This window comes from Pundamilia nyererei, unplaced genomic scaffold (genome assembly GCF_000239375.1).
Source record: "Pundamilia nyererei isolate P.nyererei 1_Seehausen unplaced genomic scaffold, PunNye1.0 scaffold00349, whole genome shotgun sequence".
NCBI lineage: Eukaryota > Metazoa > Chordata > Actinopteri > Cichliformes > Cichlidae > Pundamilia > Pundamilia nyererei.
Window position 1 is genome coordinate 421,769 of NW_005187750.1, and position 19,738 is coordinate 441,506.

The following is a 19,738-nucleotide window of genomic DNA, read 5'->3' on the forward strand; positions in this document are numbered from 1 at the left end:
TATGGGAATATAACAGTAAATACTAAATATTAAACATTATTGTGCAGCACGTAAGATCGACAGCGCACAGTGTGCTTTGAGGTAGGAGCCAATAAGGGTGTAGTTTGTGTGTGTAAGTCCCTGTGTGTACACATGAGCATGAGCGCGCTTGTATTTAAAAGGTTCCTTCATGTGCTAGAGGGTGTGGAGAGCCACAGCCCCGTCCTCCAGGGCATGAAGCAGGTATGGAGGAGATCAAAACTCCAGACATCCAGAGGCCCTCAGAACACAAGAATATGGTTTTTCAATATTTAAGTAGGACTTTATTGTAGTAATTTTGAAAACTGTGGTGTGATTAATTGTCAGTAGTTTCCTGTTGATGGCAGATAAAAAGAAAATGTGTAGAAAATAGCATTTCAACACAAAATAATTAATTTGTCAGGCTTAGAACAAAGAACGAGTGAGAACAGCTTAAAATTGAGATTTAAACCCTTAAACTTTAAATACTGAAGGCCCTAACACAAATTTAAAATCTAAACCTAAAGTAGGCCAGTGAGCCTTTTTTTTACTGAGCGCTGGTGCGGCGGTTTCTTCTGCGTCAAACAATGTGGGTTTTACAAGCTCATCTCTTCATCTGCGCTTAGTTAATGCTGGTTGTGTTCTTCTGTGGTCTTGGTTTATGTGGCTCTGATCTCTTCAGCTAAATGCTCCTTGAGCAGCCAACTCAACTATAAATCTCACATTTTAAGTGGATCTTGAATCTAGAGGAGAATTTTGCCACATCACGGCTTGAGCAAAGAGTAATTGGTGTCTGGAGAGTTTTAATGAGACAGTCATTAAGGTTGCTTATGCTCCTAATGATACTAATGTGGTTGACGTCTGTTTGCATAGAGCGTAGCACCGGTTAAATGGAACTAACTGCGCTGCCTTAAACAAGAAGTGAAACAGGAAAACAGCGCAGCTTTCTAAGATAATCATCCTTCTACTTCTAAAATTGCTTCAACACATTTTCATCTGCTTAGAAACATCTATTACACACTTCTTTAAAGACGGTAAAACTGAATACTAGTAGACTAGGTGGCAGAGACTTTGTTGCCCAGAGAAGTGCAGACAGAAACTGAGTGAGACTGACGATAAGCCTCCATCACTGCTTCAAATCCCCGTTTCTTACTCTCTGCACCAGTTCAGACGTTTTCAAGACAGAGTGTGTGCTGGGAGTGAAAGTTGGCCACTGAAGACCTTTGACCGTGACTGACACTAAACAAGGGAATGACGCTGGTTGTGATTGCATCAAAGAGTCTACTGTTTAGATTAACAGCCCTTCAAGTGACCCAGATCTGTGTGATGATGTTTTAACAACATGGAATTAATGTCAGGAATGTAACATGTTAGACGACAGACAAGGACTACATGGTCTTTAGGTGATGTCACATCCTGCTGCTAATGTGCCCTTTAGAGACACAGCACAGGCATTCCTTGCATTCTCGTCAGTGGAGTAGAGTAATTATACATCTTGTTTACATTCTGCAGCAGCTGTGAGTATGTTCACATTTCAAAGTAATGAAGTTACTTTTTGTTGTTTTTGTGTGTAGAGTTAGCCACTGAATTATTTTCAATTCTGGGCTGGAAGAGGAACCACTTGTATTTTATCTTGCTGTTATCTCACCCATCTGTAGCGGAACCCCCTGCAGACAAGCCATTCTCCTTTTTTTCTCTCATTATCCCGACCCTTGTGATGATATGCTCAGGTAATGCATAGCCAGGAAGCAGCCACACGCTTGTCTCACGCTCTTTCAAAATTACCTGGCCAACCTGTACTCCACTTGTGTTTCATTGTTTTGGTTTGTCCATGACAAGCAGACCTTCAGCTGAGCAGCACTTTTTCTTTTGCTTGCATGCACACCTGTCATAGTTTTTGCATTTTTATTGTATTTTCTTAGTTAGGCAAACAAAACTTCTCACTAGTGAAGTTAAGCTTCAGCTGTCAGGCTGAGGTGAGCTTTCCAAGCTTTGCTACTGAAGTAGCTTCTGATCTTCGATCTTGTTTTGAGGGTTAATTTGCATATCTCACTGCACTTTATTATTGGACCATTAGAGCCAGAATCCTTAAATCCCTGTGAATCCTAGGCTGCATCCTTACCTCTCAGGTAGGAGCATAACATAATTCTGATCACAGACAATCACATTTTATGTTTTTATCTATGAAACTAATATGAGGAGATTAGAATTGTACAGTACTGTGGTTCAAAAGTCCTCAAGCCATATGTTTTTATTTTGTTAAAAGAAGAAGAAGAGGGAAACAGATTTGCTGCATTCAAACTTGAAGCATCTCCAAGTTTCCTTAATTAATTCTCATAAATTCAGAAATTTAATATTTAGTTTATTATTAAGCAACAAGTTGTTTGTGCCACTTATGGCTTCGACCTCAGGATTTATTTTTTTAAACTCTGCCCACTGCTTTTGCAATCATGATGAAATCTGACATACAAATTCCTTCTGTTTAGTCCAAGCTCAAAGCACCAGAACTTCACTGAGCAACATTCTTGGATTTTTTTTTCTTTCTTTCTTCCAGCTTGTCTTGCTGGTAATTTTGGATCCAATCAAAAACCAGAAGTTAAATGACCAGTGAGCCAATCCATGCTGTCATCAGAGATTCTTGTGAAACAAGCTGCAAAGTGAGCATGTCCTACTACTTTGTGTAAACAAACTGTGTTGTTCAGTCCTGCTCCTAGACAACTGGAGCCGTTACCAGCCACCGCAAAAACCCAAGGCTCTCTGCTTATTAAAGACTGCCTTAATCCACAGTCAGCTTCATAAGCCCCTCTACCCCTTCCTCTCCGTCCCTTCCTCCCTTCTCCCTCCAACCTCATTCTTTGTGGGTTTGGGGTTGGCGTCACAGAGATGGAAGCCAGCTCTTTCTCCCCCATCTCTCAAATTTTCCTTTTCTTAGTACTCCCTCTGCTTCTTCTCCATCTTCTCTCCTTACTTCCTCCCCTCTTTCCCTTTCTCGGGACTAGGCGTTCACATTTTTTGAAACGGAGACTTTGCCAAAGCTCAGGTCACACTGAAACAATGAGAGTTGGTTTGAGAGAAAACACAGGAAGTCAAGATGTATGGACTCCAGCAGGCCTGTGCCAGCCAGAGTGCGGTTTGTTGGTACGACCCAGCGGGTGATTTACCTCACACAGGGAGAACCCACTGAACTGAACACACACAGTAAAGTTCACCCAGACACTTGCCAGAACAATAATACACACATACTGGCATTCCAAATCCTCTACTTCCTTTTATTTTCCAACTGAACTTCAAGAAAGCAGCTCATCATAAATGGTCCAGAAAATTCCTGTTTTTTTCCAAACGTCTTTAACTTCAGCATGAGGCAGATCAGGATACCACGCAGAAAAATCCAGAGAAGAAACAAGTATGGGAATCAGACATGCATTTTATAATCAGTGTTTGTGGGGGGGTGTGTGAGGGTGGATTAACTCATCCAGACATCTACAAAGGAGGGTCAATTGAGCCTTTGTAGATACCACTTGAGAATGATCCTCTTTAGCTCATTTAGTTGTTGATGGTATCTGGTTATAGAGATCTAAAAATGAGTGTGGGGGGAGCTGGCCACACTCCATTTATCAAAGCGAGGAACAGAAGAAAGAAGCATGTAGGCAAGGGAGATATACCAGTGTTTGACCATAACTATTTACTGTGTGTTCTGATCCTTACATGGGGCTTTCCACCAAAGGCCTTTCAACATAGCAACATGAAACAAATTGTGGAAATGGGAGTTGGGAAGAGAACAAGAGTAATCATTAACACGAAGGAGTCTCAGAGTCAGCAGGGAGTACACTCTGTGTAAATCCTCCCATTCTGCGGTTTAATGTGAATCATTAGGAAGAGTTTGCAGAACACGTTTTTTTTTTTATTGTAGCTGCTGTACAGTCACAAAGAGCGAACCTGCAAAAACGGCACACTGTGCTTTTCCTCCTGTCTCCTCCTCGACTTTTAATTCCTGGCACTGTGGCTTCTCATCAACCATAGCTCATCAACCATATTTTGCACATATGGCAAAGCTGACCTCTTGCACTGAGCCAAGTCAAGCCAACGAGCACAAAGTTGTTTGTTTTATTCGGTGAATGCAGCATTAAAGAAACATCTGTTTATTTCACTTCATGCTAAGCTCGATGGCTTTTGATTGAGAGCCCACCACCAACAGATGCCATGCAGCAGGCTCCTTCAAATACTTTGCCAGCAATCGTGACAGTCTGCAAACATTTGCACTCAGAGACACTCAAAAATGTATTAAATCCATTTTAAAAGTTGAACCAAACACATCAGCTGATAATTATGTTATTTAACAGGCCAGCTGTGGTCTGAGATGTATAAAGACAATGTTATTATGGAATCCTGAGACCAACAAAGCAACTAACTTTGTGGGTCTCATCCTGTTTGCTAAACTTTTTCAGCAAAATGTCAGCGTTGGCCCAGTGCTATGACAGTAGTATATGGAGTATAGGTTAAAATTGGCTTTGCTCTGCCCGTTCCTGCCGCTGCACACAAACATTGCAGTAAAAAAATAAAAACTGCACAGAAGGTTATGTGCAATCATAACACAAACAGATAACGATCAAATGGCAAAGAAATTGGTAAGTGACACACGAGAAGATTAAGAGAAGAAACTTCTACCAAAGTAGGAGAGGAAATGCCTGGAGGAAAGTGAATGAGCAGTATGTAATGAATTCTTTCCATGGAGGGAATTTCCACATGCATGTAGGTTAGTATTAGACTTGTCTAAATTGTATATCTTCTGTGTCAGTAGCGCCCCCCCCCACCACACACACACACACACACACACACACACACACATCTGAATTGCCCTTCCTTATAGTCTTGACGATGACAAATCCACAGCTATGCAGCAATGGTAATTAAAAATCACATGCTAATGGATTAGGGGCAAATGATGTGACCATAAACTTGGCAGATGCTCTCTGTGGCATTGTGGCTTCCAGTAAAGATGCCGTCACCAGACTGTTATCAACACATTTTTTTCACTTTTTGACGCTTGTAGGTTTGTTTGCACTGCAAACTTTACGCGTCAAAGTTATGTATTTATCTTCTAATTTTCCCTGTGTAGTTATCGTATTTCAAAATTCTCTGCAACTTGTTTTTCATTTTTTATAAAGTGATAACTTGCACTGGCAAAGAGTCTGACTGGTTGTTTGAATGTGTTTGCAGATTTACTTCTTGTCTCTATGAAGTGATATGACGACTCGCTGCCTTCGATACAGACTTGAGAAAATGGATGAGATAAGTGTATGAGGATAATTATAGCACCCTTTGTGTGAGTTTGTATGATCATTTCTCTGTCTGTCTGCTTCTGATGGCTTGTTTTGATGTGTACAGTGTCAGCTATGAGTGTTCATGTCCTGGAATGCGTATGACTAAACCTGCATTATGCGATCGCTTGATGCCACAGTGACACACACACACACACAGTAGCATCAGACACACCTGTTCACACCACATCACCTCACGAAGTGTCTGATTTTTTTGGTCTGGTCTCTTATCAGGGCACAAGACGGCTATTATCTAAGTCTGCATGAATTCTACACTATAAAGTGTTAAAAGAGGTGACTAAAAAAAACCTCCTTTCCTCCGCATTTACATTGCAGTGTATACATACATCATGCATGTGGCAGCATGGCTGCATATGTGCTTTGATGTATGTGCTTTTGACCGTGACAACAGGAAACCACAGACTAATAATTCACACAGTGGGTGACAGAAGCTCTGCAATGCCCAGTGCAGATACACGATCTCGGCTGAGAGGGTGCCGCTAACAGCTGCGTCATTTCCAGGAACAATCCGACCAGACCGTTCAACTGCCGCCTGCCAGGCCTTTATCATCGCCTCACTGGCCTACATGTAACATTGTGCGTGTGTTGTTGTGTGTGGGACAGACAGAGTGTGATGGACATGCCGGGTGAGGGGTGCTGAAATGTATCAACTGGTAAAGGGAAAGTGAGGACATGACTAACATAGCATCTCTTCACTGTAACGACAGGTTCTACTAAATGTGTACGAGTGGGCTGGAGATCAAACCATCAACATTGCAAGTGGTGAGAAAAAAACCCACACATATGCTCATATGCATATGTGTTAATTTCCATAACGAAAGTCATGCAAATAATAACATCTCCACACAGTAGACAAATTTTTAGAATATGAAAAGTGACCTGAAGTTCATTTACTTAACAAAATATGTGATATAAACCCTCAACTCTTCTTTGGAATACACTTCATGTAATTGGATATGTCTTTTCTGAATTCATATTATAATAAAAATTTGGTGCCAATTTGAGCAAGATGACTTTTCCTGATTTTGATTAGATGCAGCTGGGTTGTTTCTCTTGCACAGTCCTTGATCCATCTCCTCATAAATCTGTCCCCTCATAATCTTCCTTCGGCCTGCTGCACAAACAATGTAGATGTAAAAAGAATGAAGGCTTTGTTTAAGTTTGCTTAAGCGTAGCTTAAATCTTAAATCATCACAGATGATTTAAGATTTAGAGCTCAGAGAGAGCTCAGAGAGACTAATCTTCTCACATGTCTTCAACCACCGTTTAGCTTTGGGCCCTAACGCCAACATAAGAGAAAGACCAGATTAAATCTGAAGTGCACTAGAAGAAGAAGAAGGGAAAAAAAACTTGTCTGCATCTCGCTCACCCTCAGTGGTTGCAGATTTCCTTACATGACTGCAAAACAAATTTACTGAGGAGCTGTTCGTATGGCAGAACTTTGACTGATTTCACACATGTTGAGATCCTTGAAACCATTGCAAAACAGATCTCTTTGCAGGAGGTGCTTTTATTCTCTTTTAGTAGTTTTTCAAGTTTTCTAGACTAGACATGGCCTGCATACAGAAAACAAGCGTTTGACTATTTAAAAAAGTTGTCAGAAAGAATTTAACTTGATTTAACACAACTTATTTAGACTCTGTTCGAATTCGCCCATTTACTTAACTCAGCAGCACTTTTATTTATTTATTTTTTTCTGGCTTAACCCCAATATAGCAGTTTAATTTGTGGCAAATCATATAAAACTTTTCATCAGTAAATGTGGTCCTACTTCAAACCAGCTACTTGGGGATAGCAAGTGCCACTATGAACAGTCATAGTAAGGACAGCGACATATCCATGCTTGGCCTACACAGTGTATCTCTTATCATCCCTGCTCTGCAGTGATAACACGTCGAGCTCCAGACACCAACACCACACAGACAGGAGACGCTGACGTTTGGATGTATACTGCACACACAAATGGCACGTACCCTCACACGTGCAACGATAAACTCCAGACATAAAAGATTTAACTTATTATTTCATATCAGAACAATCACTTAATATCCTTTCTTACAAATAATTTTTAACAAGTCATTGTTGACCTTGACCAAATCTAGATTTCATTAACAGCCTGACACGATGGGGGTTGAAATGTTTTCCTGCAGACTTTGTGGCCTTTAAAGGAAATAAAGTATTAATACATTCAAGTCTCCCAAAGCGGCCGCTGTGTAATCTTAAAAATTAAGAAATACATTGTTTGTATAAATAGTCTGATATCAAGTCACGCAACTATAAAACAATAGCAGAGCCACACACAAAATAAGTTTCCTGTCTCGTGATTCTCTGAGTCGTTCCAGTCTGCCAGCTGCACTGATAACTCTGTTTAGACTGGTTATTCTGCAGATATGTGTGTCTGACGTGAAGAAAAGTTGTGCTCATGTTTGTTTTTGGTCATTGCTGGTGAGCCGGTGAGAGATGGGGGTTTATTTGAGAAAGGGTGAAAGGAGATACGTAGAGTTTGAAAGCGAATGACATATAAGTGAGGTATGCTGGGTCATGCAGAAATAATGTCTAGAGTTTGTGCCCATAGTTCACTGACACATTTTGTAAAAAATTTGCTGAGATTAAAAAGAGAAAGTGTTCAATTAATCTATGGAATATAAATAACATTTAGACAGTCAGAACAATGTTTACCTTAGTGATATACTGGGAAAATGTTGTAGTCAACTTCCAGGTTTAATCATCACAAAAGTAAAATTTGAGCCTTAGTTACTTCAACCAAATCATTTGTTTACCTGTCTGTGCTTTGAGCCTAAGGCAGAAGCTGACGCATGCAGTTTAACTATTAAAGAGTGTGAACTAAAAAGACGCACAAAAGCAGATGAATGCAAATAAGAGGCTTAGTAATGCATTGATGTTTGCCTGGGCAAAACAGGCAAAAGCCTGTTCATGCTGGTTGAGCCAATAAAAAAAACATCTGTCTTGAATTCAGTGTGACATGACAGTTTGAGAAATGTTAATGTTCAACAAAGTCAAACACTCACAACATATAGATCGTGCATTAGGTTGGACAGAGTGAGCACGTGCTGGCAAGCACCCCTTTATCCTTCTTTTTTCTATTATTATTAAATAAAAAACTGAAGCTAAATTTATAATGTGACATGTAAGAATGATATTTGATACAGGCTGATCCTTCATTTTGAAATATACTGTTGAAATGAGGAAACATTTACAGCTGCAGTAAAAATGGATTCTTGGAACGTGTGGAGTGAAACAGAGTCCAGTTTGTCACAGAGTTAGCGCCTCTCACTCCCCGAGGAGACGTCGTTCTCTGACAAAGTGTTTAATAGAGGCCAGGTCTGGAACTCCAGGTGGGTCAATTATGGTCAGTTACAACCATATCTCAACAGCAGCACACTAAACACCATGGACATACACACACATCACACACAAATAGCCAGTCTTTGTCATTTGGACTTAATTATCTGCATGTCTTTATGTGCGAGTTGATCTGATTAGTTTCATATGCACCTAGTATAGTTAAATTTTATTTATATAGAGTCTTTCAAGATAAATATCCAAAAGTGCTTCACAACAAAAATGCTGGAACATGAAATCAAAAAAATTGCCACAAAGCAAGTTTTAAAAAGATGAATTTTTAGCTGCCTTTTAAACAAGACTATGGAGTCCACAGATCTCAGGCTCAGAGGGAGAGAGTCTGGGTGCCACTTTTGCAAAAGCTCTGTCGCCTTTAGTTCTCAACCTTGTACGATGGGATGGGAACGAATGGATGCAAAGGTTCACTGATGTATGTGAAAAAGTCAAAACCAGAATCTTAAAGTGGACTCTCAAGTCAGCGGGGAGAGAGTGCAACTGAATTAGCAAGGATGTGACATGTGAGTACTCCTCGCAATGGCATCCCGAATAACCTCAGACGTTCCAAGGATGCTTTGTTGAAACCAATGAACAATGAATTACAACAATCCAGATGTGATGACATGAAGGCATGGATAACAATTTCCAAATCAGAGTGCGATGCAATGGAATACAAGTTGGCAATTTTTAGCGCTGTTTGTTAAGTGGCAGTCCTATAAACATGCAGATGAACACTCCCTACTAGAGACTTTAAACAGATGTAACGTTCAAATGTCCTGAAATGGGGCAACATAACTGTCAAACATGCAGTTTTATATCCCACTAACCACTGAAATTTAAGCTAATTTAGATAATGCTTCATATTAACTGCCAAAATATGTGGCTGGAGGCTTTATCAAAATGGCTTTTCAGTGGAGAGACTTGCTTTTAGAAGCACGTCTGTCCTTACATGACAACAGGAAGCAGTCTGTTGGTTCACAGTCTGATGTTCCAAGTTGGAGATTGATGACAATTCCACGATGACCACTGTGTGATTGACAGCTCAATTTGCTTTAGCAGCTCTGACAGAAGAAGAAGCTGAACGAGATGGTACACTCAATCCTGTGAGATGTTTTTCTTTTAATCGGCAAAATCAGTGACAAGAAGCACATCAGTGACCGCACTCTCGCACGGTCCTGCTTCTGTAAATAGGCCGAAAAAGAGGAACAGGGTGCTGGTTGTTTTGTTTTCCACAGTTCTGTGTGGCATAAAGTTCTCTTTAAACAATATTCTCCGTGAGACTTTACACAGAAATGTGTCTCTACAAGCCTAAAGTTTGAATCAAGATAGCCTTGACCATGTAAATTATTTTTGGCAAAATACACTGGCATGAGCCTCGGCCATCCTTGCAGTGGAGCAGACAGAGAAAACAATATGTTGGAAAAATCACATAATTGCATTATCCAAAGCTGGAATCTAAAATATGTTTAATCTAAATGTTGCATTGCCAGTTGCATTGTCAGTATAAATTAACTGTGCTTTTATTTCTCAAAAGAAGAACGTCAAATGTACCTCCTCCCACTCTTCAGTTGCAAGAGTACCAAATGAAATGTGTGTTCATTAGCCACAACAAACTATCCCCAGCAGCTCCACCGTCTACTCTGATTGTTTGCTAAAAGTTAATATGTTAGACAGTAACAGCAGATAAAGTAGGAAACAAAATACAGATTTCTTGGGCCAGGAGATGGGTGTCACATGCAAGGAAAGCAAGTCAGAAACTTTTCTGTGTGGACTAAAAGATTTCTGGTGACGCTCTTTTTTATTGGATTCGTCGACAATGACAAAGGATAAGCATGGAATGATGTGATCATGCTGTTGACACAGCTGTTCTCTCTTTAAATCTCCATTTTATGTTCATAACATTCAAGCCAAATTAGAGCAGATCTCATTTCTTTGTGTATTCAGATTTGGTGACACACTTTGTTACACCTCCATCACCTCAAGCTTCTGACCTAACTCTGCAGCCTTTCTTTATCTGGTGTCAAAGGTCAACAGCCAGTGGTCAATGCTGTCTATCAGAGGCCAGACAGAAGTCGAACAGAGTTCGAAAACACTAAACTGCGTCTAGACATCAAACTAAAGCAAACGTTACATTTGCTGTCCTCTGCACAACTTTTGTGTGTTGCGCGTAAAAGGTCATTAATCAAAAACAATGCAACACAGCGTCAGGCCCTAGGGAGACTCTTGAAGTTTTCTCACATTTAAATGTTTGACATACAGTACATAAAGAAAGAGTCCCGGAAGCATTAAGCTCTCCCAGACACTGAGTAAGAAAGCATTCATCATGCCGTGATGCCAGGTCCCAGGCTGTTGCCGTGTTTACTCAGATTATGGTAAGTTTCCTTTTTGCCTGGCTCAGAAACAAGCTTTCCCACACTCGTGAAGCATGAAAGGGCATAAGGGCACTTTCTTTCTTTTTTAACCTGCTTCTAATTAGTGTGTGTGACTCATCGGAGAGGATGGGACAATAACCGTGCTGCTCATATGCAGGCATGCACTTGAAACGAAGTATGCAAACACACACTGGTTTCAAGCTTTAAGATGAAGATAAGATTAAATGCAACTCAATTACAAAACATAGTCAGCAGCGATTCAGCAGTGATGATGAAACTAATCTCGACATTTCATTTTAACTTAAAGGTCTCATTTAGCCGGGCACTAAAAGTTAAAGGAAATAAACGCATTCTTTGGCTGCATCATTCAAAGCTGCTTCAAAGCCAGTGCTGTTCCATAAAGCATTAAAACTGTTCACTTCCTTAAAATCGCACATCTGACATCCATCTAACTCTAGGCAGATTGGTCCCAAAGGAGTGCAATAAAACATCTGAAATCAAACAAAATTGCTGCTGTCATTCAACTTAGTGGCCCAATAAACAACACCACAACTGATGATACTGACAATAAAGCCAGAAACGACATTAAATGCAGGAAATGAAATGTGAACAGAAAGCAGACATTTTCAAGCGAAATCCTCCAACACTCGCAAACATTCAAGAACTTACACTTTCTTTTATTCTTAATGGAAACAAACAATCCAATTTGTTATTCTATAATCTTCCTATTGTCAGTGATCTAAATTCTTTCTGACTTACACAGTCGGTGGCGCTCATCCTCGACTCCATTTGTTACTGCTTCCATAACAACACCCACATGTATAGCTCCATTTTTTTTTTCATTAAGGCTAAACTAAGTTTTACAAATGCTATTCGGAAATGAGTAGCCTATGTGCTGAAATTCGGGGGACTATTTTCCCCTGTGGTTAAATACTCATTGGGTAACTTATGCATGACCGTTATGAAATAAAAAAATAAAAAAATAAAAAAATAAATAAATAAATAAATAAATAAATAAATAAATAAATAAATAAATAAATAAATAAATAAAGGGACGTCATCCAGCTCTTTGGCTGTTATTGATCACTTTTGAATAGCTTGGAGATCAACGTGGAAAGCAAGATATACCGTATGGATTTACCTGCACGCCAAATTTTTGTGTTAAGGGTGAATCTTTTATGCTATTTTTTCTAGCAGTGGCTGAATAAATATACATAAATATACATTCACTGGCCACTTTATTAGGTGCAGCTTGTTAGTACTGGGTTGGACCCCCTTTTGGTTTTGAAACGTCTTTAATTCTTCATGGCATAGATTCAACAAGGCGCTGGAAATATTCCCGAGATTTTGACAGCATCAAACAGTTACTGCATATTTGTCACCTGCACATCCATGATGGGACTCTTCTCTTCTTCTCTTGGCATGATTTGAGCTTTGTGATTATCCTACTAAAAGCAGCTAGCAGAAGATGGTTATGCTGTGATCATGCAGGGATGGACATGGTCAGCAAGTAAAGGGCCCAAAGTGTGCCAACAAAAACACCATTACACTACCACCAGCTTGAACGACTGTTGCAAGGCAGGAGGGACCCATGCTTTCATGTTTATGCCAAACTATAACCTTGACTCCTGAATGTAGCAGAAGAGACTCCTCGGACCAGGCAATGCTTTTCCAATTTTCTGTTGTCCAGTTTCATTGCTCCTGTGTAGTCTTCTGCTGCTGTAATCGATCTTCTTGAGGGTTTGCTGCATTGTGTATTCAGAGATGCACTTCTGCATACGTTGGTTGTAATAAGCAGTTGTTTGAGTCACCTTCCTGTCAGCTCAAAAGAGTCTAGCCATTTTGCTCTGACCTCTGGCAAGTCATCAACAAGCCATTTCCAGAGAACTGTCGCTCACTGGATATTTTCCTTTTTTTCCTGACCATTTTCTGTAAACCCCAGAGACGATTATGCGGGAAAATCCCAGTTTTTTTTTTTTTTAACATTCAGACCAGCCGGTCTGGCACCAACAACAACCATGCCACATTCGGAATCGCTTAACTGATGCTCAGTTTGAACTTCAGTGAGTCGCCTTCATCATGTCAAAATGCCTAAAGGCACTGAGTTGCAGGTGATTGGATGATTCGAAATTTGCATTTAACAAATAAGTAGGCTGTTCGTGTGTACTTAACAAAGTGTCCAGTGAGTGTATGTTATATAATAGGACTTGTTTAAAGTTAAAAAGAGGGAGGGAAAAGCTGCATTGTGGTGCATTGGAGAGAGGTGGGAGGGTGGGGTGTCATTAACAAGGAAAAAGAACAGGGGGAGTGCTGATAGGAGTAATTGAAAGCACCCAAAGTACTGCAGACAAAAAATTTGTTTTTCCATGTCCCTGGAAACATAAGCAGCACACATATATGCATGCTGTAGTTCCTGGAGATTCACCAGGTCACTGCATAACTGCAAAATGTCTCTGCACTATTCATAATGTCTCCGCTTAACTCTGGGTTAGCAACATTTGTTAAGAGAGGGGGTTTTTTTTTAATCCAAGGGTGTGTGCTGTGTGACCACATCATTTCTAAGAAGTGCCTTGTTTAAATATTACAGTTGTGAGTAGATTAAAAAAGTATGAATGTGGGGGTGTTTGGGTTTTTGCACAGCATAGTCATCAGGAACCAAAGCAAATGTAATCTTAAGGAACAGCTACAGGCCACCTAGCTAACCAAGTCAAGCGTTAAGAAACTCCACCCAATACATGTCAATACACACTCAAACACACACACACACCACAGCGATCCTGCAGGACCTCAGGACAAAAGATGTAGTAGGGGATTTAAATTCACAGACTTCTCAGACACACAGCTAAACTGTCCCTTGAAGATAGTACTGTGCAGGTGTGTGTGTGTGTGTGTGTGTGTGTGTGTGTGTGTGTGTGTGTGTGTGTGTGTGTGCGTACACACATAAAGTGTAACAGTGTTTCATTATGTGGATTTAGAGTACATTAAAAGTTATAATCTATATGCCAGCGAGTTGAGTGCAAGGGCTTACTATAAAATAAAGGGAAAAAAGCAGACAGAGGTCCCCATTTACTTTTTATTGCCATCCACATGGGAGGAACCTCCACAGCCAGAACCAGATGGGGGGTTTAGTGTGCATCTTAAACCCACTTTAAGTGTCTGCTTTTCCCCAAACCATAGTTCATTATGACACAGTGAAGGAAAGATAAGAAGTGAAACAAGACTTCTAGTGATATCACGCAGAATGAGCTCATCGTTTTTTATTATAGGGTCCCTGAGGCCAATAAATTACACCTCAAGTATCAACGCAGTGCTTTTCTGCAAAAGGGTTACATGTTTAATAGCAGCTGACTTTTTGCTCGAGTGGAAGTTGAGCACAAGAGACAGAGCAAGAGAGAAACAGAGCGGCTGAGCCTTTAACCTGCCTCTAGTCATAACATCACGTCTTTGTCTTTACACGCAGTGGTCTCAGTCATACAGGGTCCTGCTGCCAGCCTGCATCGTTTCTTATCTAAGATTGCCTTCAGCACATGCAGAACAGGGCAAAACATGAATTTATTGTTGTGTACTGTAGGCCATTTACAGAGGGAAGCACTGGGGCAAAACTGTCTAATACTTCTGAAATATAACCTGCTTCCTTAATCAGAACCATATAATTTTAACAGGCTTAGACTAGTCAAAGCTGCAGCTGTGTTGCATAAGTATGTTATATAAAATGTCTTCTTTTAAACAGATTGAAATTTACTGCCATATTTTTTTTCACATTAGGACGTTATTTATATTATAACACTGAAGTATGTTTTGCATATGTGCTTATAGCGCCTAAGTGTATGAAAATGTATTTCTACAAGACATTTTGTTTAAATAGAAGGTAAAATAAAAAACCTATATAGTCTATAATAACTTAGATGTGCCAGTGCCTAATGGAGGCAAACTAATCTTGCTGTTTGTACTGAGTTCAATCTATTCTTTTTTTAACCGTTAGTTGATTTCAGTTTATACTGAGTCTCCTGTGGTTAAATGTAATTTGAAACACGTTGTCAGTTTTCTTTTTAAGGTATTAGTTCTTCAGTATTGTCTTTCAATGCTAGTTTATACAACTGTATAAAAGTCTTTAGCAATGACTCAGTGGAAAGACAATACTTGTTGAATATCTACTGAAATATTTGAAGACACAAATGGAAATAGAGTATATATGCAAAAACATAGATAGTAAAAGTCTAGGGAGCTTGAAAGTCAGCTTTAGGTATAATCACCTTTATTTCTCAACATGGCCTGTACTTTCATAGGCAAGCTTTCTTATACTTTCTTTAAGTAGTCTTCAGGAATAGTTCTCCAGGCTTCTTGTATTAAATTCAAAGCTCTTCTCTGGATGTTGGCTGCCTTTTGTTCTGTTCTCTGTTAAGATGAGCTCACGCTGCTTTAATAATGTTGAGGTCCAGCCTCTGGGGAGAAGCAGGGTAAGAAGCAGGGTACACCTTGGATGGGTCTCCAGTCCATTCACACTCACATTCACTAATTAAACTAATCCCACTGACTGCATGTCTTGAGACTGTGGGAAAAAGCCAGAGTACCCAAAGAGAACCCACGCACACATGTGGAGAACATGCCAGGTCAGTGGATTTAAACCCAGGACCTCGCTATGATGACTCAGTGCTAACCACCACACCACTGTTCTCCCATGTTCCATTGTGTGAGCGTGTGTGTTTTGCTTTCTGTCCCAGTTTGCTTTTACTGGACTGACAGAATGTTTGGAATCATTTTCATATTAATAAAAAAATATTATATTGGCTCTCAGATCCTTCCCAGACAGTTTTGCATGGTGGATCAAATTATTATTATTATTTTTGCATTCTGAATTCTATCAGCTTTGACATTTAGACTCAAACTGACAGTCTCCACTGTGGTTTACAGATGGCTGTAGATACTTTATATCCTATATATGACGACGATTTGAACCAGAAATGTCAAATTCAGATTCATCATTCCATAAGACCTGTTGCCGTCTCAGCCTTTTCCCCCTGTTTCCCTTCCTTAGCAGTTCCTTCTTCACATCCACCCTTTCACTGAGACCATTTCTGTTGAGGCTGAATCAAACAGCAAATGCAGAGGTGCAAGATGCACCTCTCACGTCCTGTGTCAGGACTGTGCTGGATCTTCTTCTCTTTCTTAAGTACATGACTTTCCGATACTGTTCATCTGCTGTGGGTAGTTTTCTTTTAGGCCTGCCACTTTTTTTTTGTCATTCACTTGTGCAGTTTCCTCATTTTAAGGAATTACATGGAAATCTGCCTGTGTGAAAGTAAAATATAAATAAATGAGGGATGGCTCGAGACTTTTTCGTGGTGCTGTACTTCAGTACAAATTCCTGTGATACTTAATTACATACGTACTTCAATTTCTAAAATATATGAGAGCTTTATGTGCTGACTTTTTATAGTAAGCTGTATCATAAAATTATTCATATGTGCAACCTGTTAAACAGATAAGCAGTGAAAAGAAAGTTCAAAAATGCAGCATTCACATATTAATACAAGAACACTAATGACTACCATAGACAGTCCCTCTCACAGGCTCCTTTCAACATAATGCGCTCGGCCACTTTTAGCACTTTCAGTAAATTTTATCGTATAAGTTCATTTAGGTCCACGTGTAAACGTTTGTAACACAGACATAATCGGCCTTCTCTCACGTGCAGCTGGTGACGCGGGGGCACCCTCTGCTGTCAGAGCAGCTCTACACAGCAGAAATGTCACCGCTCCGTTTCCTATTGGCTGCGTGCAGTCATGTGACCAAAACAGAGTCATGGCGGCCTCTGCTGCAGTCCGGTCGAGCATGGGACTCACTTTGAGGCTTTCTCGAGTTATCCCGGACTGTAGCACGTGTCCACTGTTCAGGTTAAAGTGTAATGCGAAGAATGTGGCTAATTTACAAAGGAGGGGGTCCTTTGATAGTCTCCGGACGATAAACCGACACTTACAGACGAGTATAGGTGAGTGATGCAGCCTGCTAGCATTTAGCCTAAAGCCGGTGGCTTTCCTGTCAGGACTGTTGGTTTACGATAAGTCTGAATAAGTGCCCATAAGTTTTCTTCTTGATGAAGTTTCAGTCATCGGCGATGCCAGCCAAGTTTGGTCAGTAAAATTAGCAGTAATCTGCCTGGAAAATCGGTTCAATAACACTTGCGTAACTTCGTTTCGGCAATCCCAGTTAGGGATGTAAAACTTCGGTGCAACAAGTAAATCAGTCCCATTATCAAAGTGAAGGAGCTGATGTCACCTTTGAATACTCTCACAGTAATGATGGCTGTGTTGCTCTTTCCCCAGGTCTTTACCACAGTGAGGAGGGGAGCTCCAATGCAGAGCACCCTGAGGATGTGTAAGTCAGCTGAGGCTTTTATTGTGAAACAACAGGGTACGGTGAACTGCACATAAATGGATACATCGTAATACTTTTAATAAGAATTGTTATCACAGCTACTTCTGTCAAAAACTAAAGCCGAAGTTAGACGTAAGTGTAAATGGAAAATTAAAACTCACAGCCAAGGCAGCGGCTGGATCCAGTTTAAAAGCACCCTAAACCATTAAAGAGTGCTTATGTGAGTTATTAATTTGAGAGCACATACTTAAAAATAAGCAGACCTCTTGTTGCATTTAAAGTTATTCTTATTTAAAAATAAATAAAATGCCAGATAAGATTAAAAAATAGACCTCTGATACTTAATAGATAAAATCATTTATAGATTTTCAGACTTCATTATTTATATATATTTTGTATTGTAAGTTGAGAATGGTGGAATAAACACTTAAATTATGGCCAAACACACATAAATGTCCGTTTCTTTGAAAAACAAATTTACTTTAAAAGCTCATGTAATCTTGAATGCATCACAGACATGAAATGTTGTATCACCTGTTTGTTTGTTTGTTGCTTTTAATAGTTTGATGTCTTCTGTTCAGTGTCAACGTGGTGTATATAGATCGGTCAGGCCAGAGGATCCCTGTGAAAGCTAAAGTGGGAGACAATGTCCTCTACCTGGCTCACAAGCATGGCATTGACCTGGAAGGTGAGGGTCGTTACAGATGAACTGTAGATGAACACCATTATCCTTGCACCATTGTCATTGAGATATTTGTGTCTTGTAATATTTAGGAGCCTGTGAGGCGTCTCTTGCTTGCTCAACATGTCATGTTTATGTGAGTGCTGCTCATTTTGACAAACTGCGAGAACCTGAAGAGAGGTAGGACTGCTACCAGTGCCATCTTATTTAACCATGTCACATTAAGTTTGACAAATCTATGTGATGCAGTTCGAAAGAAAATCATTATTACTGACACATATATCCGTTCATAGGGAGGATGACATGCTTGACATGGCACCGATGCTGCAGGAGAACTCCAGGCTAGGATGTCAGATCATTCTCACTCCGGAGCTTGATGGGATTGAACTCACCTTGCCCAAAGTCACCAGGAACTTCTACGTGGATGGCCATGTTCCCAAACCTCACTGACAAGTGAGATGGGGTGTTCAGAAAAATTGGAGTTTTTAGCTTTGCGCTAAGCACCATATGTACTGGTTGAGTTTGGGAGGGGGGTGCAACCATGAAGAAAAGCACGACAAGGATAGAAAAGTCCGTAGCAACTCCCAAGATGTCTTAACAACTGACTAATTCTACAGTTAACCACTGACAGGACAGTCCTAGGCAGAGTCAGACACTACATCTCACAGGTGATGTTACTTCGGGGGGAAAAAAACTTTAAAAAACGAAAAGATGTTTAACAAATCCTGTGTTTTTTTTGTTTTGTTTTGGGGGGTTTGTGGCGTCTTCTCAGGCCAGCTTTAAGACAATTCAATCAAACTGTTCTTTTTTTGGAAAAAAAGAGAGAACTGCAGGGGGAGACTTTATTTAACAGAGTTAAATCTTTTGTGCTGATTAATGGAACATTCCTTGTTACAGCTCAAATGCGCACAAGTGTCACAAGATTGTTATTGTTTTGGCTAGTCCATTATTATCAATATATGCATAGCATTTACTTTTGTATGCACCATGCTCATTTATACATTTTTGTGTCTATGATGTAGAAGTACATGCTCACTGCCATAATCATCCTATTCTGCAAGACAGAAAAAAGCCATAAACAGTCATGTTTGCCTGATTCTTAAACACGGGCTCCTAAGAAATCAAAGCAGAATTTATACTGTTGAAACTTATTTTGTATTTGCTCCAAACATTTCAGAAACATTCATGTGAATTGCATTTCAGATAAAGTGTTTTCTTTGCAACTATCAGTGATTAAGGCTTGATTAGAGAATCTGGTCCAGCTGGATCCACAGCAGGATGGTGGAAGTGGAAGCATGTCTGCTTGGAAGCTGGTGATCTTCATGTTACCATAGTTTAAGTTTACCACATCTACCTTTTACTCAAGTCTACTGTACTTGTCCAACTTACGCACAAGTGAATTGTGTATTTTATGTCTGATGAAATACAAATGTTTTAAGTTGTGCAATAAAATCAGTTTAAAAAGCTATTTTGAGTAGTGCACTCATTACCTGGGCCTTCCCAAAAAGGTCATTGTGCCCCCTCAGCTGAATTCGACTGATGAACAACTTGAAACACTTGAGTCACCCAGGTCATTGCTGCCCAAGCTGAAGTTAATTGGTTAACCAAAGCTC

The 19,738-nt window shown here is 40.0% G+C and overlaps 1 protein-coding gene across 1 annotated transcript; it reads left to right on the top strand.

The window, feature by feature from the left end:
- Positions 1-16,846: 16,846 nt before the first annotated feature.
- Positions 16,847-19,574, top strand: fdx2 (ferredoxin 2). Its single transcript, XM_005752231.1, has 5 exons — positions 16,847-17,057; positions 17,392-17,443; positions 18,025-18,131; positions 18,218-18,305; positions 18,419-19,574. The coding sequence occupies exons 1-5, from the start codon at positions 16,871-16,873 to the stop codon at positions 18,573-18,575; spliced, it is 591 nt and encodes a 196-aa protein (XP_005752288.1). The 5' UTR covers positions 16,847-16,870; the 3' UTR covers positions 18,576-19,574.
- Positions 19,575-19,738: the final 164 nt, after the last annotated feature.

Excerpts from the sequence above, each read along its gene's own strand:
- fdx2 (XM_005752231.1), top strand. The coding sequence starts at position 16,871 with ATGGCGGCCTCTGCTGCAGTCCGGTCGAGCATGGGACTCACTTTGAGG. Across the intron at positions 17,058-17,391 it reads ACACTTACAGACGAGTATAG|GTCTTTACCACAGTGAGGAG; the intron begins GTGAGTGATGCA and ends CTCTTTCCCCAG. Across the intron at positions 17,444-18,024 it reads GCAGAGCACCCTGAGGATGT|TGTCAACGTGGTGTATATAG; the intron begins GTAAGTCAGCTG and ends TCTTCTGTTCAG.